The sequence below is a fragment of the Esox lucius genome, chromosome 12, assembly GCF_011004845.1.
Source record: "Esox lucius isolate fEsoLuc1 chromosome 12, fEsoLuc1.pri, whole genome shotgun sequence".
In the NCBI taxonomy this organism is placed as follows: Eukaryota; Metazoa; Chordata; class Actinopteri; order Esociformes; family Esocidae; genus Esox; species Esox lucius.
In genome coordinates, this window is record NC_047580.1 from 29961513 (window position 1) to 29985478 (window position 23966).

Here is a 23966-nt window from a genome sequence, read left to right on the forward strand (position 1 = left end):
CTCAACCCAATAGAGCATCTTTGGGATGTGGTGGAACGGAAACTTCGTGCCCTGGATGGATCGCTTCTGATTCCCGAGGTTGAGTGAATGCGCCCCTAAGAACACAGCACACAAATCAATCTGATTCAGCCGAAGATGGGGCCGACTGCACCAGGGGCCTACTGTTTCGGCCATTTGGAGTCTTCCAGTCCCCTCAACCCGGACACTCAGCCAAGGGGTAGGGGCACGTCTGGTGAAGTGCTGACGACAGTCCTTCCGTCTCCAACAAACGTACAGTTAGCAAGGTGAGACTGAAGAGAATTGTAAACGGTACAATGCTTACGTTTTTCCTCAGGTAACTTATATGCCAACTGACTTTGGTGAAATGTGTAATGGAACTCATACCAATGCAGTGTAAGGTCGTTTGCATGTCGACTAAGCACAAGCTGTGACAAGTCCAGCCTTTGGCGATGTTCGCAATCACTTTTAGACTTTGATATGGTAGGACAATCTCAATTATATTTAAAAAGAATGACCACTCAATCATCAGGGAAGGGATACTACTTTTTTTTTATGCATCAATGCAATGACGCATTTTTAGAATGAGCTATATGATTGGCTTGTTTGAGATGAAGGGTGACAGGTTAACATAGATCACGGCTAAAACATTGTTAAAAGAGAAACTCAAAACAACTCAATTTTATGCATTTATTCATGTAGTTATTTCACTCTGATTTCAAAGGGTCAAGGCTGGGTCAGCGATTTAATAGCCAAAAATACTCTAGAATTTGTGGTTAATTTCTTTATCATCTGTCTTCACTTGCGCTCTTCATTTTTGTTTTACCATTCTACCTTAAAAATGCCACAAAACTTTGAAAAGTGCATTTCTTTGAATTTCTTCAAAACTTCTCAAGTTCTTTTTCTCGCACTTTCCTTCCCCATAAAAATGTCCACCCCCCATCTTCAAGGCTTTTGAGGTCACAAATTTGCAACAAGAAACAACCAACATTTTTTTTCCCCCAAAGGTTTTATAACCATCCTTTTCACACACACAAACAACTTCTCTTTTTTTTTTTACACAGCCAGAGAAGAACAAAAAAGATTAAACATAAACTCCCAAACCTTTTGTACAGAGAAACCAAACTAAATGGAGAAAAATGTCTTTTATATTAGTCCACGTTTTTAATCCTCCGAAGTCACTCTCTCGCAGGTTTCTGGCATTTCACTGTGGGAGGGAGACACACTACACTGAAGACGTGTGTCTATCAAAATGAGGCTCTGTGTGTAGTAGGCAACGTCCGTCCGTCCGTCCATCCATCATTTCGCTCAGCTGGTCTATCGGTCTCTTCATATGGATCAGGAACCAGAAACAAGTCTAGAAGTCATGTCTCCAAACAAGTCACCCAGTAATGTCTACAATGGTGTGAGAGTGTGTGTGTGTGTGTGTATGGCGTTGTCTCTATGTGTCTTCAGTTTAACGTTGTCGGGGTAGGGAAGTCTAAATTCGCTCGTGTGCGCGCGCGTGTGTTAAGAGTCTCAGTGTGTGTTAAGAGTCTCCGTGTATGTTGAGCCTCCGTGTGTGTGTGTGTGTGGTTAAGCCAGTCCGAATCCCTCAGAGCATTCCTGAATGGCCAGCAGCAGCATGTGTCTCAGCTTCTCGTAGCTTTCGTAGGCTGGGAGGTCCAGCTGGTTGAAGCTAAAAGGGAGGCAAGACACCAACTGGTTATCAGGGAACGTACAACGGCAGCCATTATTAAGACCAATAGACTCTGTGCACCAGCGTAGTGAAGAACTTCCGCTTTTGTCTAGAAGTCGGTATTGCAGTTTCCGGTTTACTTACTGATACTCATCCGCATTAGTAAACACCTAAACTCACAACAAGATGAGTGATGCTGTTGTACGAAAAAAAAAATATATAATGACTCATTTAAGTTTCAAGGTAGAAGTGGGGCATCATTTTAATCAGGAGAATGTCCTCTTTTTAATAAAATATGGCTTGCGCCATTCAATGACTTCAAACGCTAGACTAGAAAAAGTCAGAAAAGGCGATTTTTTTATATACTTCCACGTAATGCAGGTTTAAGCGCAATTAATATCATATAGGACCAGATGTTTACTTCCTATGCTAGTTGTTATTTTTCAGTTTTGTTGTGAAATGAGGTTATAGTAGTAAAATAGAGACCTGTTTTGGTGCTTTTTTGAGGCTATGGAATTTTAAGCTTCATTCAGGTTGAAGAGGCTGAACGAAGGTTCGTTTCAATTCACTTGCTATGGGGACGCGCTAGCGTTCCAGCTCAGCCAGCGTTCTTTTGCCGTTTTTGAGGCTAGGGTGAATTTGTATGCGTTCTATTGTCCTGCCTAATACTACACTAAAAAGGAACACGTCGCTAACTAGCTTAGCCGACAGCCGGCCGGCACACCACAGTAAACTACTTACCCTCGTAGTTGTGCAGATAACTCACGTAGAGTTTGAATCCCTTGTTCCGCTTGCTTGTTGGAGCAGGGGACCAGGCATCAGCAATTTGATGGACATCACTAACGCTTATTTTAGGCAGGTCTGGGAGACATCTACTAAAAACTGAAATTTTGGGTGACGCGGGTGATCGCCTTAAGTAAACCGGAAAATTATATGCCAACATCTGGCTAAAGCGGTTCGTCCATACACTTGTGCACAGAGCCTATTCCCTGTAGGGCCCAGTTGTGTAATCAACCGACGCAGAACATCCTGACAACTTCAGATCTGCACCGAAGTCGTTTTCTGGGGCACCAAAGATCAAATGAGATCGGCCTAAAATGTTTGCATTAAATTGGACGGGATTCCACCTGCAGACCAGAGGAGCATGGCTGGTCCGGTCTAAACTGTACCAGGTGGGAGGGGGTTATGTACCAGGTGTGAGCTGACGGTAGGCGGTCTGTAGAGCGGTCGTCCCGGTGGATCTGGAACTTCTGAATTCCATTCATGCCCTCCAGGGCAGCGAAGCCCTGCAGGGGGACCTTCGATGTGCCCGTCACAAACTGCAGGAACTTGGCCCGGTCCGCCTGGTCAAAGGAACGCAGAGCTCGCCAGAACCACTGGATCTGAGGGGAAAGGGAGGAACCGTTGGGGTTGCATATACTGGACTGGTTGGTGTGTGTACCTGTATAGAGCAGGACTGGTTGGGGGGGGGGGGCGGATGTGTGTGTGTGTGTGTGTGTACCTGTATAGAGCTGGACTGGTTGGGGGGGGCGGATGTGTGTGTGTGTGTGTGTGTGTGTGTGTATACCTGTATAGAGCTGGACTGGTTGGGGGGGGGCGGATGTGTGTGTGTGTGTACATGTATAGAGCTGGACTGGTTGGGGGGGCGGATGTGTGTGTGTGTGTATACCTGTATAGAGCTGGACTGGTTGGGGGGGCGGATGTGTGTGTGTGTGTATACCTGTATAGAGCTGGACTGGTTGGGGGGGGGGGCGGATGTGTGTGTGTGTGTACCTGTATAGAGCTGGACTGGTATTTGTGGTACTCAGTGTTGGCCTTAAGGTCATCTATATCTATGGTGGGCAGGCCAGAGATGAGCAGCTCCAGTTCCTGCTCGGTGAAGATAGAGATGAGCCTCTTGGGGATGATCTCGTAGAAGCCCTCCAGGTAGGCTGACAGCTGCTTACGAATCGCACCTACAGCCCAAGAAGAGGAGAGAAGAGGACACAGCCTTCAGTCGGAGTTTCATTTCCCCACACCCCATTGTTTCTTGCGGCAGGTTGCTAAAAATGCAGAGGCATCCTTCAGGCAAAGTGTTTCAGACAAGGTCATGAAAATGTAACTACATGAACACTCACTTTTATAAGGACACCTCTAATACATGAATTCATGTATCTTAGTCTTGATGCCTGACAGGCTCAGAAGTGCAGATTTACTTTTAAAGGCAAGGTTCCTGTACAGCCCGTTTTTACAGCTGCTGATGGAAACTGATTTGGGGACGACATGACCGACTGATTCATACAGTGGGCGTGTGCCCGTGTTCACCTGTCATCTTCATCTGGCAGACCAGGTGGACGTATTCCTTCTTGTTCTCCTCCGTCACAATGATGTTGCCTCCATTGGGCTTCAGGTCCCGCACTTCACACACACCAAACTCCTGGACCTGAGGGAGACGGGTGGGGGAGGGCGAAAGAAATGGGTGGGGGAAACACGGAAAGGGAAGGAAGAAGGGATGAGAGGAGGGATGACGGAAGAATTAGAGAAACGAAGGATTTAGCAGCCCTTCTACATAATGAAATCAAATTTAAGAGGTTTTGGCCAGCTTTACACAAATCCAACTATTTAACATACTTGATCTTCTTTAATCTTTGGTCATGGGCTGGCATCTGCTAGTCATAATTTAGGTCAGCCGGATTTGTAACAATCGCCCATAGGGACCGTGTGACAAAAACCTCGGGCTTTCTGATTGTGGCTAATAGAAGACAGACAGGAAGTACCTCGGTGCTGAATGTCAGCTCATAGCCCAGCGTGGAAACATGGTTCTCCAGCAGGTAGACCAGGCCCTGGAAGAACGGATAGTCCTCACTCTCCATGTCCGTGTACCTGAGGGGAAACGCGCGCGCACACATGAACACTGGGTATGTCCACAGGAAGTTGATACTCCTTAACACAACACATGCCTGCGGCTACGTACAAGTACATCTGGATGACCTGAACACCATTACTCCTGAGTGGGACGAGAAAATGTAGTTTTGAATTCACAGAAATGAAAGGGATACGCAGAGAACGGAAATGTCGGCATCATGAAAAAGGTGAAATGTGGTACCTCAGGCCGTGGATGTTTCATGGTGTATGTGTGGGTGCGTGAGTCCGTGAGCCTCACCTGACACTTTTGCCCAGGATGTGCTTGTAGAAGCTCCGCGTGAAGTAGCACTCCAGCAGTCGGTTGTCGTAGACCGCCTTGGCCACCACGCGACCCACGAACTTGAAGTAGCTGAGGTGGTTGGGGTTGCAGTGAGACGAGGGGTTGATGGTGTAGGTGACCCTGTCGCCGGGCGAGGTGCGAAACAAGGCGTACATTGGGTTGAACATCTCCCTGGAGATGATCATGTACCACTCCCTCAACAGGCCTCCGGCATCCTGACCCTCCTCTCCTTCAAACACTATGTAGCTGTTGGGGAGGAAGGGGGAGGAGAGAGAGAGGAAGGGGGAGGAGAGAGAGAGGAAGGGGGAGGAGAGAGAGAGGAAGGGGGAGGAGAGAGAGAGGAAGGGGGAGGAGAGAGAGAGGAAGGGAGAGGAGAGAGAGAGGAAGGGAGAGGAGAGAGAGGAGAAAGGTCAGCACAATTGAATTATTCTGTCCTGTGGAAAAATAAACAGGGAACTGTGATAGACTCCGAGGGAGTGACCGAGAGAGAAAGCCAGGGAGTGACCGAGAGAGAAAGCCAGGGAGTGACCGAGAGAGAAAGCCAGGGAGTGACCGAGAGAGAAAGCCAGGGAGTGACCGAGAGAGAAAGCCAGGGAGTGACCGAGAGAGAAAGCCAGGGAGTGACCGAGAGAGAAAGCCAGGGAGTGACCGAGAGAGAAAGCCAGGGAGTGACCGAGAGAGAAAGCCAGGGAGTGACCGAGAGAGAAAGCCAGGGAGTGACCGAGAGAGAAAGCCAGGGAGTGACCGAGAGAGAAAGCCAGGGAGTGACCGAGAGAGAAAGCCAGGGAGTGACCGAGAGAGAGCCCCCTCCAATCGGAGAGGCAGTGAAGTCCTGGGTGTGTAGTATCGTAGGCTTACAGTCTGTTCTTCATGTCCTCTGGGCTCTTGCGGTGCAGCTCTCTGTAAGAGTCTTCAAAGACGTGATCTCTCCTGACGTGCACAGCCATGTCTTCCTTCCTCAGACCCTCGTCCAGGCGCTCAAGCTCCTGTCGGAAGTACCTAGAGGGACCAATGCATTGGTTAAAAAAACCAACCAAAAAAACCCAAAAGGCTTTATGAAAGGGACGTGCTTTCCGTCAAACACCTGGAGATTAGTGTTGTGTTTGTTAGGAAAAGAGATGGAAAAACATGTGTTCTTCCCATCGGTACCAGAGAATGACCCAGATGGGGGGGGGGGACCCTTCTTACTTTCGTTTGACGTCAAAGTCGAGGATGCGGATATAGTCGACCAGGACAGCGAAGGGGCCGTCGGCTAGGTGCGTGGTGGACTGGCGCAGGATCTGGTTAAGCACTGTGCGGTGAGTCTCTGTCAGGAAACGAGAGAAAGGGAGGAAAACGGTGAACCAAACGGACGAGAAAAGCCCAAAACCCCCCGCCGTCCCGAAACTCACCAGCAAAGCGAAGGAACTTCTGTGTGTCGGGAGGCAGGTTGGAGGAGATGTGCATGGAGGAGGGTTCCCTGGAGAAGAACGGATCCAGGGAGGACGGGGTCGCGGGGGTGAGGGGTGCGGGGGACAGAGGGGGAGGCTCGTCTTTGATGTGGGACAGTTGGCTCTCTCTGGTGTCCCGGACGGGGGGCTTGCTTTCCCTCTCAGTGGCGTGGACCAGGAAGAAGGCCTCCACCGCTGGCTGAAGAACTGGACACGGACAGAAGACATTGGAGAAAAGCATAACAGCAAACAGATATTTATTTTGTATTGTTTTATTCTATTTTGTTCTGACCGCTGCAGTTAAACTCTGGTTTCTCCTTCCAGGTTAAATAGTGTAAACATAACATACCAAGAACAGCGTGCTGATCATGGGACTCCTCCAGCTCTTTCAAACACTCCCCGAGCATGTCCCACAGCTCGTCCAATAGCAGCTGCTCACTGAGCAGGGGGAGGTCTGGGAGACGCTCTTCTGTCTCTGATTGGCTGCTGCCTTCATCTGCACAAAATAATCAAATATATGGTTAAAAAAAACTATTCCCAGACCCGTTTTGTAAAGCGCTATTCGCACCAGAGGTAGTGACTTAGAGCCACTGTAGAATACCTACTACGTAAATCAGTTACATCCTTTACAGCTATTTGATCAAGGGTTTGGGTGGGAGCACCGTGCTGGTTAATCTCACCAAGGGCGGCAGGGTCCTGGTCGAGGGGGGAGGGCTGGTCCACATCCATAGGAGAGTCATCCCTCTGAGTGGCCTGAGGCTCCGACACAGAGCCAACCTCCGACTGGACAGAGAAACACGACAGAGAGACGGAGGACAGACAAAGAGGGAGTAAGAAAAGAACCAACAAGACAGATGAATATATAGAGAGAGAGAGAGAGAGAAGGAAGAGAGAACAGATTAACACAAGGCCAACTGTTTTCCAGCATAATGATGCACCATCGTAGCGATGCTGACATCCTCAAACCTGCAGACAGAGGCAGCAATGGGGGTGGGGGGGGGGGGCAGAAGCACGAAGCCATGACAGCCAGCCAGCCAACACACACACAGGTTTGTATGGCTATCCTCATGGGGACCAGAAAATATAAATTGTATGCTCCCTTGCCCAAATCTTAACCCTAACCTTAACCTCAATAAAGTAACATTAATGCCTAAACTTTACCTAGATGTAATGCCTAACCTTAACCCTAAACTTAACCAACAACGCCTGGACCTTAAAGAAACCCCAACTCAAAAATGAACTGTCAATTTGACCCTAAACCGGAAAATTGACTTTTGGCGATCGGCAAAAAGGTCCCCATGAGTCCAATTGTTATCTGGTTTCATTATACTCATGGGGACATGTGGTCAACATGAGTTTAGTTCGACCTAAAACACACACACGCACACCCCATAACAACAAAAGAGCAGGCACTGGCAGAACACACCACAGCGGAGCCTCCCCCCCAATAGAACACTAGCCCCACTGCACAGTGATCCGGGCACCTCTAGAAACATGGCGGCCAAGACCCTGTCGGCATAGCGCCCGGCACTCACACCACATGGTGTCCACCCCACCACACAATGGATCACCGGCAGCCCCCTCCCTCCTGTCTGCCATCACCGGCCGTGTCGGTGGAACCTGGGTGTCAAGGTAACGACGGGGTCGGCCGTGAGGCGTCTGTATACTCCGACCCTTTTTCTAATCAATATGCATGGAATTGAGTGTGGTCTGCGAGCGCATGGCCAATACAAACACAGGCTTGGCAGACCGGGGATCAAGTAGTGTTTGTGTTCTCTCAGAGCCAGAGCAGACTGCCTGATGGACAGACAGTGCAACTTCGGGACTACTCATCAACAAGCAAGGCTGAATACGGTTTATTAAACTGTAGCCAACTTGGGCAGGAGCACTGGGCTCGGTGTCAGAAAGTAGGGGAACGCCACGCACTCACTAGTGAAGGTCACTCACTGGTTCAGAGTGTCTGCTGAATTACTTGAATGTCATGTGAATCCAATCTAAGGAGAGCGGTTACTACTTGACCCCAGGCGACATCACTAGCAGTGTCGCGGATCAACAGTGTGCAGGTCTGAATGTAGTCCCGTTTGCCTCGGTCGCAGCGGGTGCGATGTGGTGCGGCCCACCATGCTAACCGTGGCAGCGCTCGCCGTGCCGGCGGTAGGGGGGGCAGCGGCGGGGACATGGGGGGCAGCCGCGGAGGATCCGACGGTGGTGGCGGCGGCGGCGGCGGAGGGCGGGGGTGCCTGCTGTAGACGGCGCGCCCGCTGCCCCTCTCTCACCATCTGAATGATGGCGTCAGCCTCGGCCTCCAGCTGACGCACAGCCGCCTGGATGCTGCTGGCAGAGCCCAGACTGGTGGAGCCTGGACACACACACACACACACACACACACACACACACACACACACACACACACACACACACACACACACACACACACACACACACACACACACACACACACACACACACACACACACACACACACACACACACACACACAGGAGAGACAGCAGTCAGAGAACACCCTGGGCACGCACGCGTGACCCACACAACATGGAATATCTACATTAGAACAGAGGTCACGGCTGGGTCACTGGGAGGATTGCATATCAGCCGACGTCAATGGTAAAGCATGAATAACTGACTTAGCGCATCTTTATATATTAGCATGGTTAAACTTGTCTTCCACAAACGATTGGAACGTTTCGCCAACTGAGCGCGTGAACTACAGTGGTGCCCTCGGGGCCACAAGAGCAACCATGTACAACGGCAAATCGCTACGGGCAAGGCTCATCGAGTCGCGTCACGCGAGTCAAAGATCCAGCCCCTGACAGCTGAGAAACCTTTGCGGGTCTGCCACACTAGTGTCCATGAGCATGTGTGCCAAGTTCCATCACTAAGGACGACCACCGCGGTCTCACCTAGTCGTCCTGTCTGCTTGGCCTTCTTGTTGGCCCGGCGCGTGTCCTCCCGGAGCTGGATGATGACCTGCAGGACACGCAGGAAGAACTTCTGGGTGGACGTCTTGGACGTCAGGGAGGACATGCAGGGCAGCTGGAGCTCCCGGCCACCCAGCGTCCGCTTCTGGGCCGCCACGATCACCACGCTCTCCGAGCCGTCGAACCTGCGCCCCCGCCAGCACGCGCAGACAGGCGACATGGCAAAGTACAGTCATTACACAGGAATAGACTGGGCGGAGTTACACAGGAATTCATTGGTGGAAGCCAGAGTGACAACTGATTCTAGCCTATTGAAATGGTTTAACAAACCTCCGCCTAAACCCTCTGTCACCTCCTAGGGCTAGACCCTAACCTCTAGCTAACCCATGCTCAGACAATCTCTTCACCTCCTAGGGCTAGAACCTAACCTCTAGCTAACCCATGCTCAGACAATCTCTTCACCTCCTAGGGCTAGACCCTAACCTCTAGCTAACCCATGCCCACTCTCTCTTCACCTGCTAGACAGCTTGCCAGCCTTCAGCCTGGCAGAGAGAGAAGTGTCTTCTGCAGGGGCGTCAGGTGACTGTGCATCGGCCCGGGCTCTCCTCTGTTGCTCCAGGTTGTACTCACGCAGCTCAGCCAATAATGTGCCTAAATGAGGAGAGGGTGGGAGGGGTTAGAAATAGCACAGCCAATAGCTTGCTGAGAGGAGAAGGGGGTTAGAAATAGAAATCGCTCAACGAGTAGCCCAGGATTTTCTCAGAGGTTGACTGCTCTACCAGCAGCTCACCGCCCATTAATGAGCGCCCCAAGCAACTGAAAGGAGACAATTTTCACAGCAAACTATAAAGAAATCTCAAAAGGCCTAAATATTACTCACTGCAGGTTTCTACTGACTGTCAAATCAACGCAACATTGAAATTGCACTGTTTAACCATCATTAGCTGAACAAGCCAAACCTAGCGACATCTGACACTAGTTTTCCAGTAATGTTTGCCTGTCTGTGGGGCGCATGCTACTCCTGCCAGAGTGGCTGTGTGCGTGTTCAGAAAACGACGGCATGCATACTGACCGATCTGTTTGCAGAGTGTGTAACCCAGGTGTCTGGCCCCAGACAGCAGGAGGCGCAATACCGTGTCCCGGGTGGCCCCGTCTCCTCTGGAGAGCTGGAGCAGGATGTTGGCTGCGTCCTCCAGGCCCTCCTCTGAACACGAGTGACTGGTCAGCACCTGGGAAGGGGAGGTGGGGGGGGTTACTCAGTCCTTAACACAGCCACGACAACACGTTCCAGCACCTTAAAGTGCCAGGATGTAAGTTCCCTGCTTTCAAACGTTGTTTTTCTCGTACAACAAAACGTACACATTCACATCTAAGGCATTTAGCAGGCGCTCTTATCCACCGGCTGTGAGCGCATGCCCTCATTTACATTACATTTAAGTCGCATAGCAGACGCTAAATACCTCGACAGAGAGCTGCAGTTGTTTCTCAGTCAGACCAGTGGAGGCGAGCTTAGCGTCACCCTCAACACAAAGCACTGTCGCTCTATGCTTCCCTGTGGAGACAACAGACAATAGTGGTGAGTCTCCCTGAAAAGACTAACCTTGACAGAATTGCATGATGGGTATTGTGTGGTGTATTGTGCACGTGGGCAAGCAGCACACAACAAATCACACAACAAAACAAAGTAAATCTTATCCTACTCCAATATAAACAGGAGAACACGTGCATTTCTCATAGAAACAAAATTAACAGAACGGCAATCCCCACATAAACGGCCAGAGTCAGAGGTTCCAAAACCAACTCCACTCTCATTGCATTTCTACGGCCCAGCCTCGTCAGGGGTTACCTGTGGAGCTGGCTCCTGTGCTGGTCGGTATGGACACAATAGCCGATGAGGAGGAGGCACTCTGACTCTGGGCCGGGACTCCCAAAGGAACTCCCGACACCCCCCCAACGCTGGTCCCCTGGGCAGAGGCCGAGACGGTGCCCACGGCGCCAACGCCGGCCGCAGCGCCAGGAGCGGCGTTACCGGCACCGGCGGCCGCAGCCTGCGGCGTCGGGTGCCCGGCGGGGACCTCCGTGGCCTTGTTGTCCGGCAGGGCGATCGAGATGAGCGAGAGGAGACGCAGCAGCTTTTCTGTGAGCAGGGAGGAGCGCCGGATCACCGGGTGGGACAGCATGTTCATCAGCTGGCCCAGGGGCGAAGCCTCCAGACTGTACTGGGCACCTTCGGCCTCCCCTCCCGCTCCCAGGGGCACCGACTTCATGGAGGCCTTGCCCTTCCTCGACACATTCATGTTGTCCAGCTTCACCAGCAGGTCCCAGAAGTCGGTGGAGATGCCGAGCGACTGCGGGGTGTTGGGCGTGCCGCTGCCGGCTCCACCCAGGGAGTTTTGGGCCGAGGAGGGGGCGGAGGGGGTGTTGGAGGTGGAATTGGAGGACTGGGAGGATCGTGAGCCACCCCCAGAAGTTCCAGTCACGATGGAGGCAGCAGCACATAGACGCGAGTCCAGGTCAGAGGTGGAGGAAGACAGCAGGTCCTTACAGCGCTGCTGAGTGAAGTGGCTCGGGAACACCTGGAGACAGGTTCAGACTGTTAACCACCAATGCTTTACACAACTTTGCTTTTCTACCTGCCATTTTAGTTCCCTATTTCCATGAAATGTAAAAAAAAATGTATAATAATAATCAATTGGAGATAAAGACTATGACTAAGGATGTGGTGAACAGGCAGTGTCTTGCCAGTAGTTTTCTTAACAAGATAGTCACATTTCGCCTAAACACACCAATTGCATCAGATCTTCTCACATGAGAACTTTGCCAGAGGCGATGTGATTGGTCAAACGAAAAATTTAAATAAATCTAAAACTAGTCTGTCCGTCTGAACGCGGCACAGGTCCATCCATCCTCAGTACTAAGTGGTTTCTTACCTTGGCCAGTTGGATCAGCGTGTCCAGGACATGCCGACAGACCACCGGGGCAGCCTGGGGGTGGATGTGTACAGTCGACCCCCCGCCCCCAGCACAGGCCAATCCCGCCGTACCCCCCTGCACCCCTCCTCCTCCCAGGGTACTCCCGGGCCCCCCTGACGTCCCCCCGGCGGAGTGCCGGTCGGCGTGCTTCCGCCCCGACGCTCGCTGGATCTGGAAAATGTTTGTGCGGCAGCCCAGCGCCGCGTCCATGGAAACGGACAGCCAGGAGAGCTGGGAGGAGCTGCGAGACTCCACCCGGTTGAGAAGCTCCAGGGAGGAAGAGGAGGGAGGCGGGCCGGAGAGGGAGGAAGCGGCGGTGGAGCCTTTACTCCCCCCGCAGCCCGCCTGAGCAGCGGCGGCCCTCTTGCCGCGAGCGTCCTCGAGCCGGGCGGTCTCCACACACACCTCGCTCTCGCTGCTGCGCTGCAGGATGGACAGGAGGCTGCGGATCACCCAGCCACGCGTCTGGGAGTGGTAGCACAGGTTGCGGAGCACGCGGTGGAGGCGGCTGGTGTTCAGCTTGGGCTCGTCCACGAAGAGAAGGACCAGGAGGCACGACAGGGCCTCGTGGTCCAGGAGCAGGCGGCCGCGCAGCCGGAGCAGGGAGTCCACGCTGGAGCTGGACGGCCTGGGGAGGACACAACACATTAAAATGGGTGGGTGGGGGGGGGCGGGGGCGGGCGGGGGGCGGGTGGCGTAAGATCCCACGCGCGGTGTCCGTCTCACCTGCTGTGGTTGGCCCCGCCCATCTGGAAGGTTCCACCCCTCTGAACGGCCAGGCGGGTGTACTGTACCCCTCGATTGCCCCCCAGGCGGCTGGTGAACGCAGGCGACCTCAAGATGGCCGACAGGGCCGAGCTGGAACTATGGCCAAACAGCCGCTCGTGCATCAACTGCCTCTGGCGAGCCTGGTGACGTCAAATAAACCGTTACCACGAGCAAATCACTCAGTAGCGAGAGATCATATGAATGTACACTTTGCTGTGAGTTAGTTGTTTGTCATACAACAGGACATGCGTTTATATTAGTTCACAGGAAGTCAAGTTCTGTCAATGCTTGCAATTGTCCAATGGGCTTAAACTACTGTTTCATTCTGGGTAGCCAAACCCAAGCATAAACATCAGTGTTCGCCATTATTCCTGTCTGAAACATGAGACTACTGAACGCTGCAATACTATCAATTAACTATTACTCTCTTCCTTGGCTTAACCAGGTAAATTCTTAGTAAAGTAACCACTATACATACTTAAGGCTAATATCTAAGTTAATTTTGGATCAGGAAGTTATTTTCAAGTTAATTTTGTTCTTTGTTGATAGTGTGTAGGGGAGAAATAAAAAAAGGTTGAATCTTACACTCACCTCCTGCTCGCGGCGCAACGCGGCAGCCTCGGCGGCGATGTCCGGGGGCATGACAGCCAGCACGCTGTCCTCCATGTCTTCCAGGACAGAACGACGCAGCTCTGAAGGGAGGGTCTGGATGAAGGTGACTGGGTCCAGGGGTGTGTCGCCCTGCGTGGGCTGCTGGGACAGCTCTCTGCGCTGTTGCTCCGCCCTCTGTTGGGCTAGCACCTTGGTGGGGGGGGGGGGGGGGGGCACAGACATCATTACGGATTTGCGATTCTATACAACAGTCCCATGTATGTTGCATTTGAACACTGACCAACATGTCCTGCTAAATGTGGCCGAGAACCACTGCTCCCAGTTGAAATCAAGTCGAAACCAACTCGAAAGCTTTACGACAACTTCGTACATACCTCCTGAATGCGTTCGCGGCCAAGTATGTTGCTAAGTTCTTAATGAAAAGGTTTCCCAGAGATCCCTAGTTTAACTGCTCACCTCCTCCTGTATGGCCGGTGGCAGGGCAGCCAGGAACTCCGGGCTGACCTCCGTAAGCCCAGGGCCTCCTCCCAGGACGGGTGGAGCGGTGGAGGGGAGGGTGGATGCAGCAGGGGGACGAGCCGGGGGCCGGATGCCCAGCTGGTTCTGGAGCACCTCACGGCGGATGTCCTCCGGGAGGGCCGCCAAGAAGGATGGATCCACACCTTCTGGTAGACTGATGCCTGGGGGTTGGGGGGTAAAGAGCTTTAAGTTGCATTCTGCAAAATCGGGTGGGCCAAACTTCAAAAACAGCGAGGGCGTGCAGCCTTGCGCTGTAAACCCGCACCAGTGGAATCAGGCATGAATCAGGTTAGAACAGGTCCATGCCACAGACAAGCGCTCAGGGTGGCATGTCCGTTGGAGAGTCGCCACACACTAAGTAGTAGCTGGACTACAGCTGGGAGCCACCAATGACAATTTAACATTTGAACACTATCCTTTTGTCCCACCCTCCCCCCCACTGCCCAAGAAACCAACCAATGAAAATCCTGTACCTGCCAGTGGGTCCTCATCCTCGTTGCTGGTGGATGGGAGGGGCTCTTCCTGGATGGCCTGGGATTGGCTGTCGGCGCTGTCACTGCGGGGCATGGTCTCCCCAGGGGAGGAGACAGAGGTGGAGCTACAGACAGAGACAGAATGAGTTGGGTTTCTCAGGTTCATTCAGGCTGGTGCAGACAATCCCGTGGGCGTAATCAACAGGGACACATCATGCCGTCTAAACGCAAAGCCTCATGGCCCGTGGATCCTCACCCTGTGTCCGCGTCTGTCTGCCTGTCCGTCAGGCCGCTGTCGCCACTCCCCGACAGCTCCTGGGACAGATGGACAGCCTGGGTGGAGTTAGGAGCAGGCTCTTCCTGCATGGCAGAGGCGGGGCTACTGGTATCCATGGGAGACCCTTCCAGTTGTGACACACCCACCGCCGCCGGTTCAGAAGTCTCCACAATGTCCGGACTCAGGGAGGCTGGGGGTGGAAAACAGAGCCGGGTCAACGGGCCAGTTAATAAACCCCCGATCAGCGCAAAGTGCAGGCAGATGTCAACATGTGACAACACTTCTACACGTGCCTCACACCGCCACATACAGGGGGGAGAACAAGCATTTGATACACTGCCGATTTTGCAGGTATTCCTACTTACAAAGCATGTAGAGGTCCGACATTTCTATCATAGGTACACTATGAATCTAACACAAAAATCCAGAAAAACACACTGTATGACTTTTTATTAATTTGCATTTTATTGCAAGACATAAGTATTTGATCACCTACCAACCAGTAAGAATTCCGGTTCTCACAGACCTGTTAGTTTTTCTTTAAGAAGCCTTCCTGTTCTCCACTCATTACCTGTATTAACTGCACCTGTTTGAACACGTTACCTGTATAAAAGACCTGTCCACACACTCAATCAAACAGACTCCAACCTCTCCACAATGGCCGAGACCAGAGAGCTGTGTAAGGACATCAGGGAAAATCTTGTTGACCTACACAAGGCTGGGATGGGCTACAAGACAATAGGCAAGCAGCTTGGTGAGAAGGCAACCACTGATGGCGCAATTATTAGAAAATGGAAGAAGTTCAAGATGACGGTAAATCTCCCTCGGTCTGGGGCTCCATGCAAGATCTCACCTCGTGGGGCATCAATGATCATGAGGAAGGAGAGGGATCAGCCCAGAAATACACAGCAGGACCTGGTCAATGACCTGAAGAGAGCTGGGACCACAGTCTCAAAGAAAACCATTAGTAACACACTATGCCGTCATGGATTAAAATCCTGCAGCGCACACAAGGTCCCCCTGCTCAAGTCAGCGCATGTCCAGGCCCGTCTGAAGTTTGCTAATGACCATCTGGATGATCCAGAGGAGGAATGGGAGAAGGTCATGTGGTCTGATGAGACACAAATAGAGCTATTTGGTCTAAACTCCACTCGCCGTGTTTGGAGGAAGAAGGATGAGTACAACCCCAAGAACACCATCCCAACCGTGAAGCACGGAGTTGGAAACATCATTCCTTGGGGATGCTTTTCTGCAAAGGGGACAGGACGACTGCACCGTATTGAGGGGAGGATGGGGCCATGTATCGCAAGATCTTGGCCAACAACCTCCTTCCCTCAGTAAGAGCATTGAAGATGGATCGTGGTTGGGTCTTTCTGCTTTTCTGATATCAAATACTTATGTCATGCAATAAAATGCAAATTAATTACTTAAAAATCATACAATGTGATTTTCGGGATTTAGTTTTAGATTCCGTCACTCACAGTTGAAGAGTACCTATGATAAAAAATTACAGACCTCTACATGCTTTGTAAGTAGGGAAACCTGCAAAAACGGCAGTATATCAAATACTTGTTCACCCCACTGTAGGCCTGAGGAACAGGGTGAATGTGTCTTAGCCTGTCCGGTAAATAAAGCGGATCAAACCGGGCCACCTGAAATGAACCACCTAGAACATTTTCAAAGTTAGTCTACCTTCCCTGCCTCCATCCATTGCGCCTCCTCCTCCACCTCCTCCCTCACCAATAGTGGGTGCTGGGGACATTTCCATCTGGGACGCCTCCGCTTCGCAGTTTGGCCTATCGGATTGCACCGCAAGGACAGGAAGACCAGCCCCCGCCAGGGCCGCCAGAGAATTGGAGTGCGACTCTGCCAGAAGAAGGTCTGCGATTGGCTGGTGGACCTGCTGGCTGATGGCGGTCTCCAGGGAGACTAGGGCCTGTTCGTGGGGCGCGGGGGTGGTCGGGGTGACCTCTCCTGAGGGGGGCGCCGTGAGGAAGCCTTCTGAGACCCTTGGGGGGTCCAGACAGGACACCCCAGTGCCCTGGGCATCACCTTCTGAGCCGGGGGAAACAGACGAAAGGGGAATAGGTCACAGACAGTTGGGCAGAAACCTTCAGACTGAAGACCCAAGTCAACAGATTTACTCCGGCAGTTACCAAGGACAGCAGTGACATGGTTGGCCCATGCCGGGGGGGGGGCAGTGAGACAGGAAGCACTGAGGAAGGCAGTAAGTTGTATAGTCATCTCCGATACGGGGTGCTCTATCCTAATCCCCAACAACAACACAACTTACTACCTCACCTCAACACAACCGCAGAGGCTCCTCCCACAACGCCCACGACAGATGAACACGACCGCAGCGTTCTAGGGTAATAAATTAACAACAGCGACAGCGCGCACACAGTGTGTGAGTGTGAGAGTGAGAGAGAGAGACACACAACTCGGTGGCTACAGTGTAACAGACAAAGCAGAGGGACAGGAAGTCCGGCGGTTTCCGTGGTGACATGGTCCGACAGGTTGCCATGGCGTTGCCGTGGGAAAGACAGTAGACTGTATAGTTATCTCCGAGATCTGTTGTGATCCTAAAACTATACAAACTACTACCTCAGCTCACAGCAAGCTACATCGCCAGTGGCCGGCGTCAGCAAGGCGTGTCAATAGTAGACGAACTGAAACAGGAAGGTCGTCTGGAAAGAATTCACCGTTAGAAAAATAAGCACAGCTTCAAAGGTCAATGAGAAGGGAAGGTGTCGGTACCAGCTGGGATCTCCCCGGCAGAACCGTTGACCGCACCCAGGCCTGTGCCCTGGAGACTCTGCTCCCTGGCCTCTTCTCCGCCCGTCCGTCTCTCGTTCTGCTTCGCCGCCTCCTCCTCCGCCAGCTGCCGCCTCCTCTTCTCTCTCCTCTCCTCCAGCTCCTCATCTCTCAGGGTCTCCAGGTGCTGCAGGATGGGGACCTTCACCACTGGGGGAGGGAAGCGACAGGGCGACAGCGTCAGGAGGACAGGATCGGTGTACAGGTTTCACATGAGTAACTCATGAGTAGCAGTGTGATAATGGAGGAACGCAGTGAGAATCATTTCTGTCCAACAGTAGTGGTAGATAACGCAGGGCCTGCAAGGGGCCCGTAATCAGATCACACACACTTTCTAAACACACGCAGTTAAGAATGCAGCTGAAAGCATAACTTTTCATTCTTGCATATTTTTGTGGTTTGGGTTTTGCAAAAAAAAAAAAACATGTTGAAAGTTATCTTCCCAACCAACGGCTGTTCGGGCACACCTCGCCCGCTCGTACCTGCGACACAGTCGTGCATGCTCTCAGCATCCAGGACCTTGCACTCATCAGTCCATCGGGTTAAGGCGGTGGGGATACTGGACAGGGTGCCTGGGAAGAGAGAACACAGAGTCAAGTGGTATTAGACACAGGGCTCCCGGCATTTAGATGGAAACCATCACCAACGGTTGAAAACACCTGCTAAACCTGGTGGCCATAGAAGCTGGTCAAGGACACATGTAGGCAGGTCCCTGCTGGTTTCATCTAATTTGCTTGTGTGTGTGTGTGCGCTCACAAGGTTTAACTTGGGTCTGGGAATGCGCCCCCTAGAAAACACCCAGAGGGGCGACCAGTGAGCTAACGTCCCACCTGCTTGTCCTCCGGTGCTGCTCTGCTCGTGGAAGAAGTCGTCGAGCAGCTCGTCGTCGGAGCGGGCGATGATGTGCACGTCCTCGTTGCCCACCAGTAGTCGCGCGCGGCCTCTGGACTGCAGCGGCAGGGAGCTGGACAGCTGCAGGATGTCGGCTGCGGCACTGGGCCCCAGGAGTCTGGGGGGTTGAGGAGAGAAGAGGCACTGAAAACCCGGGAATACCTCCCTTCAAAACACATCCCTTCAACAAACAAGGCTCGGCTTAAACACAGGAACAAAGCTACACGGGTCAACATCATCACAAGCAACGCCAGCATTTCACAGCGCGCCCCGTGACCTAGCGGGGAGCCCCTTGTCCGTCTCACCTCTGCAGGATGAGGGGCGGGTTGGGCTGCCTGTTGCCAGGGTAATGGACATGGATGGTGTGGCCCGTGTTGGCGGTGAGCTGGCGCAGCGTCCTCTGGCTGCGGCCCATGCCCTGCGCCAGGCGGTTGTTGGTGCCAGCTCCGCCCAGCGTCAGGGAGCCGTGGTCTGCGTGGCGCACCATCAGGGGGTGGGAGCTGGGGATGTTGCCTGGGGAGGGAGGGATGTCAGCTGATGGGAACACGATAAACAGAGAGAACAGTTGCAGACATTAGGGGGACACGTAGTGACACAACCCCGTCATTCTACATGTCGCTGAATGGACACTTAATTAAGAAACCATTAAATACTGGGTGGTCAGTGTCTTCAATGGGGGTTGGTAAAGGGGACATACAAGAGACAGAGCAGCAATCTACTACTGATATCAGAACTGGAATATATAATAAGTGTTTGAGGTTTGATTTGCAACTGTAGTGGATCTTAAACCTCTCCTTGGGGGAAACCCAGACCCTTTCACGATTCTGTTTGTAGCCTTAAATTAGTGTAACTGGATCACCAATAAAAGCCTCAACGGTGATCAGGTTAAGCCGCGAAACACACGGAGCGGCTGGTGATCCTAGACACTAGGTACAACATTAGACGTTAAGACAACTGATTAGGTTAAGACAACGTGAGATTCCACAAGACCGTTTTAAAAGAAAGTCCCAAGGCACGTTGCTAGTCTTCCCAGGATTAGGATTGAAATGAGACCAGCGGTCGGGAAATCAAGTTTTAAACTAAGCGTTACGGGATATTGGAAGCCTGCATGCTACCGCTGTGTCTTTCAACTTAGAGGCGAGGTTGACCATCCAAAGAGGGCAGAGGGGGGGCGGTTCCTTCGAGCCTATCAGTGCATTACAAAGACAACGGTCAAGACGCTGCAAACGGCCCACGACTCACCGCTGGTGGAGAACATGTTGTCAAACTCTATGATGAGGTCATCGTCACGGTCAAACCTCTCAAAGCGTATGTGTGGCGCGGCGTTGATATCCGGGAAATCTTCATCCAGTTCCATCTCAGAACCCTCATCGTCATCATCCTCATCGCCTTCTTCATCATCCTGAAGGGAAGTACAAGTTTCGCTAAGCCAAGAGCCTACTCATTACCTCAGGTATCAACGCGACGACCACGACAACCCAAATCGGACGCCAAAACCCCTTCAAACTATCCTTCTTCCTCACCTGGTCCTCCTCCTCCTCCTCTTCTTCCTCCTCCTCTTCATCCTGGCTATCTTCATCATCATTGCTACCACTGGAGTCTTCCTCCTGTGTGTGCTCCTCATCCTCAGGCTCTAGGATGTTCATTGAGTCTACAGTAGAAGAACGGAAAAAGGTGAACAACATTTGGGGTCTATACATTCCATATGTTGGGGGTATCTGGACCCTTGGGACAAATTTGCTGCCCTACCCTGTTCCTGGAGATGTACTTTCCTGTAGGTCCTCTCCAACTCTAATTTAGCACACATGATTCTAATAATTAGCTGAATGAAAAGCTCAATCAAGTTAGTCACAAACCTACAGGACAGTAGACCCCCAGGAACAGTAGACCCCCAGCTCTGATGTTAACATAAAAAACTTAAATAAAACTGACCTTCCCTGTTGGCCTGTAGTGTAGACGCCTGACTGATATTTGACGGCGCCTCATCCATCAAAACATCCTCTTGCGATTCATCTTCGCCACTGCTACGTCCAACTGAGTGACAGAAAAAATAATAATAATCAGAAACCAGACTGTGTCCACACCGCCCCATTTTGTCGTGTTCAGAGTGGAAAGTATCGGATGATGCAACGAACAGCTTCCACCCGGACAACCAGCCAAAACCCAGACCCCAGGCTCCATCCCTTACCGATAATGGCACTGTTGACTGCGCCGGCGTCCCTCTCCAGGAGCTCGTCTATGAGGTCCACCAGCTCGTTCTCCACCTGCATGGCCGTGGTACTGAGCACCTCCGGCTGCCCGGCGATCACGACCGTGTCGCCTTCCGTCTCCCCGTCCATCAGGTCGCTGTCCGGCCCGGCGACCCGGTGACTGCCCTCCACCAGAGTGCCTTCGGCCTCACCGGATTCGCCTGAAACGACCACGGACTCAGTAACATGAACCAAAGCCCTGAAACATTCTGAAAGAGGGCTCTTCCTGTTCCCGTGCGGCGGTGTTCAGGAGGCGCGCTACCTTGAGTGTTGCTGTTGGCGTCCCGGGCAGCTCCCACGGTGTCGTGTTCTGTCTTGTTCTTGCTGGACCCTCCTTTCCCCCCGAACAGGCTGCTGGGCTGGTTGACAATGCGGGACAGTGTCTCCAGGGGCTTCAGAGCGGCGTTCACCGTGTTTGCCATGTTAGGACTGAGGGCACAGGAGTGAACGGAGAGAAAATAGAACGCTACGCCCAAAAACAGATCCAGAAGGGACCATTTACTACAACAAACTTCTTTCTCTGTGTATATTTGCAACTAACGAATAACTCGTTTTAAAAAGGGGATATTACTAGCAACGTAATTTGATAAGGGATAACGTACATTATGTCTGATATGTGGGCGTCTTATCTAGCCGTCGTAAGACAATCGCACTAATGGTGAATCACTAGGAACTAAAAACGACAGAGAACCCCCTCTCTGAAGCACTGCTCTCGAACCGGGTCAGGAGGAAACCACCCCAGAATGCTCCCCAGGAGGGTGGGGCGTCACCTGGAAAGGTCGAGGCTGTGGGGGACCCTGGCCAGGTCGTTGACCAGGCCCTTCTTCAGGAACAGCCGGATGATGTTGTTCATGCCGTTGTGCTGGGTCTTGGCCGCCGCTGTGCTGTAGAAGCTGGAGGTGGACGGACACGACTCCATGATGGTGCTAATTATGCACATCACTGCCTGGAGCCTGGGGGGGGACGGGGGACCGAGAGTGAGACAGCCAGCCAGACAGAGTGCTCCCTTGACCCACAGAGCTTGTTTCCCTGGTGCCCTCTGACACAAACACACGCGCACACCCACCTGGCGTGTTTCTCTGTGCCCTCCGCCATGGCCAGGGCCCGGCTGAGCGCAGCCTTCACCTCGTTGACCAGCGCCACCTGCGCGTCAGTGCCCGTGCCGGCGGCGGCCAGGCTGGCCAGAAAGAGCCGAGCCAGGGCAGGGGTGTCCTTATCCTCAGAGCTCTGGGTGTGTGGCAGCAGGTGGTCCAGAACGAAGGCCAGGACACTGCAGTCCTACCAGGGGGAAGAGGGAGAGACAGACCGTGTGAGTTGGGGACTGAGACTTAAAGGCACTTGATGCTGAACCTATAAAATGAGTCATCAGGCCGGCCCAGACAACCCACCTCCTTGATGAGTTCAGACTGTCCGGCTGTGTAACAGTAGGAGGCAATCAGAGTGGCGATGCCCACGTAAGATCTGACCAGCTCGGCCAGGAGCCGCAGGATGGTGGAGGTGGGCATCAGGGGCTTGGAGGCCTTGGCCTTGGCCCCCTTCCCCTCCTCCGAGCCGGCTCCCTTCTCGCCCTCCACCTCCTTCTTCTCCTCACGCATCTCCTCCGGGGTAGATGCTGGAAGGAGGAGTGAAAGGAGAGGAAAAACAGTGAGGAAGGAGAGTCGGGGGAAGGCAGAAACGACGGCTCGGTCAGAGTCGTTACACCACACAAGGTTAAGACAGAAACTAAATCATTAATCGATTTGACGCAAATACGTAGTCTTTTATATTTCATGCAAAAGGTATCAAATGAAGGAGTATGCAAACGCAATCAGTACCAGGGGAGGCTGGCGGTGAGGAGGAGGGAGGCAGTGTCTCACCTTCTCCCTGAGGCGCGTCAGACTGAGATGAGTCCGCTACAGCGCCATCAGTAGCAAACACCTGGGCCTGAGAGGGGAGAGGGACAACGCGTCACCTACAATACTTAAACGGCAGAGTTTTCCCACAACAGTGTGCCACCAGGGGAGGTGCCTAGTGCAAATGTGTCTAGAGATATATGTGGTTCAGTTTTAAACCCTTGCAAAACTGAACCTTTTGTGTATTGTACTGGCAAACAAAATCGGCTGTGTGGCGGAAACGTTTGGTGTCTCGGGCCAAGCGATTACTGGGTCCAAAAAAACAAAACATTCGCTGCCTAAATACCAGCTTTTATTTGCTAATTATTGCGGACTACAAACTCCCAAGGATTACGACACCACAGGGTTTCAGAAATTCCATGAACACGGAGCCATTCAAAGAGAACGTCTAACAAGGCCAGAATACCATTACTGGGTCACGTTCAATAGGTTTGAGGTGGTAAAATATAAACCACAGCATTTAAACCTGAATTCAACCGACAGGACCCCAAGCATCTCCGGTCGTCCGTTTTGACACCAGACTGACCCCTCACCGACGGCCAAGTCGGACACGACACTTACGTTGATGTGGAACGCAGACTGGGAGTCAAAGTCACTGCCCTGCCGGGTCAGCCTGTACTGCTGGTAGACGTCATCACCCACATCCTGGAGGATCTGACACAGGTCCGGCCCCCCGGCCACCGCACGCTCCTCTGGACGCTCAGCTAGGAGGGGGACACAGCACGGGGAGTCAGCCCTCAGAACCGGCACACAAGCAGGGGCAAAGGCAAACTGACGGACGGAGCTTCGTAAAGTGAAACCTCCTTAAAGCGCACGGCTCTCAATTGACCTCCCGTCAATTCCTGCCACCCCCCCCCCCTTCTCAGGGCACAGCACAGGAGAACCAAGGAGCAAAGCCCCGGGGACCTACAGTCGTACAGTGGAGGAGGCGGCGAGGAGAAGGGGATTCGAGGTATTGCTAGGAGACAACGTGAGAAAGAAGTGCGAAGGGCCTCACCCTCTTCCGGCGCGTGGTAGGCCGCCAGGGCATTGAGCATGTCGTAGATGACCTCCTTGATGGTTTCGGGGATGGCGGGCAACGGGGACAGTTTCAGGGGGGTGGTCTTCACCAGCTGCACCGCGTTGGGCCCCTTGATGCGCAGGTTCTCAAACTCGTCGTCGGACGCTGAGCGGAGGGCGGAAGGAAGGCTGAGCAAAACACCCCACAACTCTCACAGCCACCACAAAGGCCCCAAATAACCACGGTGCTTGTTGTCAGGCTACGCTAGGAA

The 23966-nt window shown here is 52.6% G+C and overlaps 1 protein-coding gene across 18 annotated transcripts in view; it reads right to left on the minus strand.

Annotated features, from left to right (window-relative positions):
• Positions 1-673: 673 nt before the first annotated feature.
• huwe1 (HECT, UBA and WWE domain containing E3 ubiquitin protein ligase 1) overlaps positions 674-23966 on the minus strand; it is a 50465-nt gene continuing 27172 nt past the window's right edge. For 9 of the 18 annotated variants that reach the window (XM_029123964.2, XM_029123975.2, XM_029123972.2 and 6 more), the window contains 39 exons: positions 23693-23860; positions 23257-23399; positions 22618-22726; positions 22192-22415; positions 21870-22081; positions 21574-21756; positions 21066-21232; positions 20743-20964; positions 20487-20588; positions 20078-20205; positions 19797-19956; positions 18860-19088; positions 18494-18672; positions 18146-18235; positions 17607-17813; positions 16542-16904; positions 14829-15039; positions 14573-14697; positions 14037-14260; positions 13554-13769; positions 12927-13108; positions 12159-12828; positions 11075-11804; positions 10689-10780; positions 10301-10457; positions 9744-9879; positions 9211-9425; positions 8410-8648; positions 6970-7072; positions 6639-6785; positions 6251-6496; positions 6048-6165; positions 5718-5858; positions 4818-5105; positions 4432-4537; positions 3980-4097; positions 3449-3630; positions 2867-3057; positions 674-1675 (listed from right to left, as the gene is read on the minus strand). In XM_029123964.2, coding sequence (XP_028979797.2) covers positions 1573-1675; positions 2867-3057; positions 3449-3630; positions 3980-4097; positions 4432-4537; positions 4818-5105; positions 5718-5858; positions 6048-6165; positions 6251-6496; positions 6639-6785; positions 6970-7072; positions 8410-8648; positions 9211-9425; positions 9744-9879; positions 10301-10457; positions 10689-10780; positions 11075-11804; positions 12159-12828; positions 12927-13108; positions 13554-13769; positions 14037-14260; positions 14573-14697; positions 14829-15039; positions 16542-16904; positions 17607-17813; positions 18146-18235; positions 18494-18672; positions 18860-19088; positions 19797-19956; positions 20078-20205; positions 20487-20588; positions 20743-20964; positions 21066-21232; positions 21574-21756; positions 21870-22081; positions 22192-22415; positions 22618-22726; positions 23257-23399; positions 23693-23860 — 7826 coding nt within the window. In that variant the 3' untranslated portion in view covers positions 674-1572. The remainder of the gene's footprint in view (positions 1676-2866; positions 3058-3448; positions 3631-3979; positions 4098-4431; positions 4538-4817; positions 5106-5717; positions 5859-6047; positions 6166-6250; positions 6497-6638; positions 6786-6969; positions 7073-8409; positions 8649-9210; positions 9426-9743; positions 9880-10300; positions 10458-10688; positions 10781-11074; positions 11805-12158; positions 12829-12926; positions 13109-13553; positions 13770-14036; positions 14261-14572; positions 14698-14828; positions 15040-16541; positions 16905-17606; positions 17814-18145; positions 18236-18493; positions 18673-18859; positions 19089-19796; positions 19957-20077; positions 20206-20486; positions 20589-20742; positions 20965-21065; positions 21233-21573; positions 21757-21869; positions 22082-22191; positions 22416-22617; positions 22727-23256; positions 23400-23692; positions 23861-23966) is intronic. The other 9 variants (XM_029123980.2, XM_029123976.2, XM_029123974.2 and 6 more) reach the window with 9 other exon arrangements.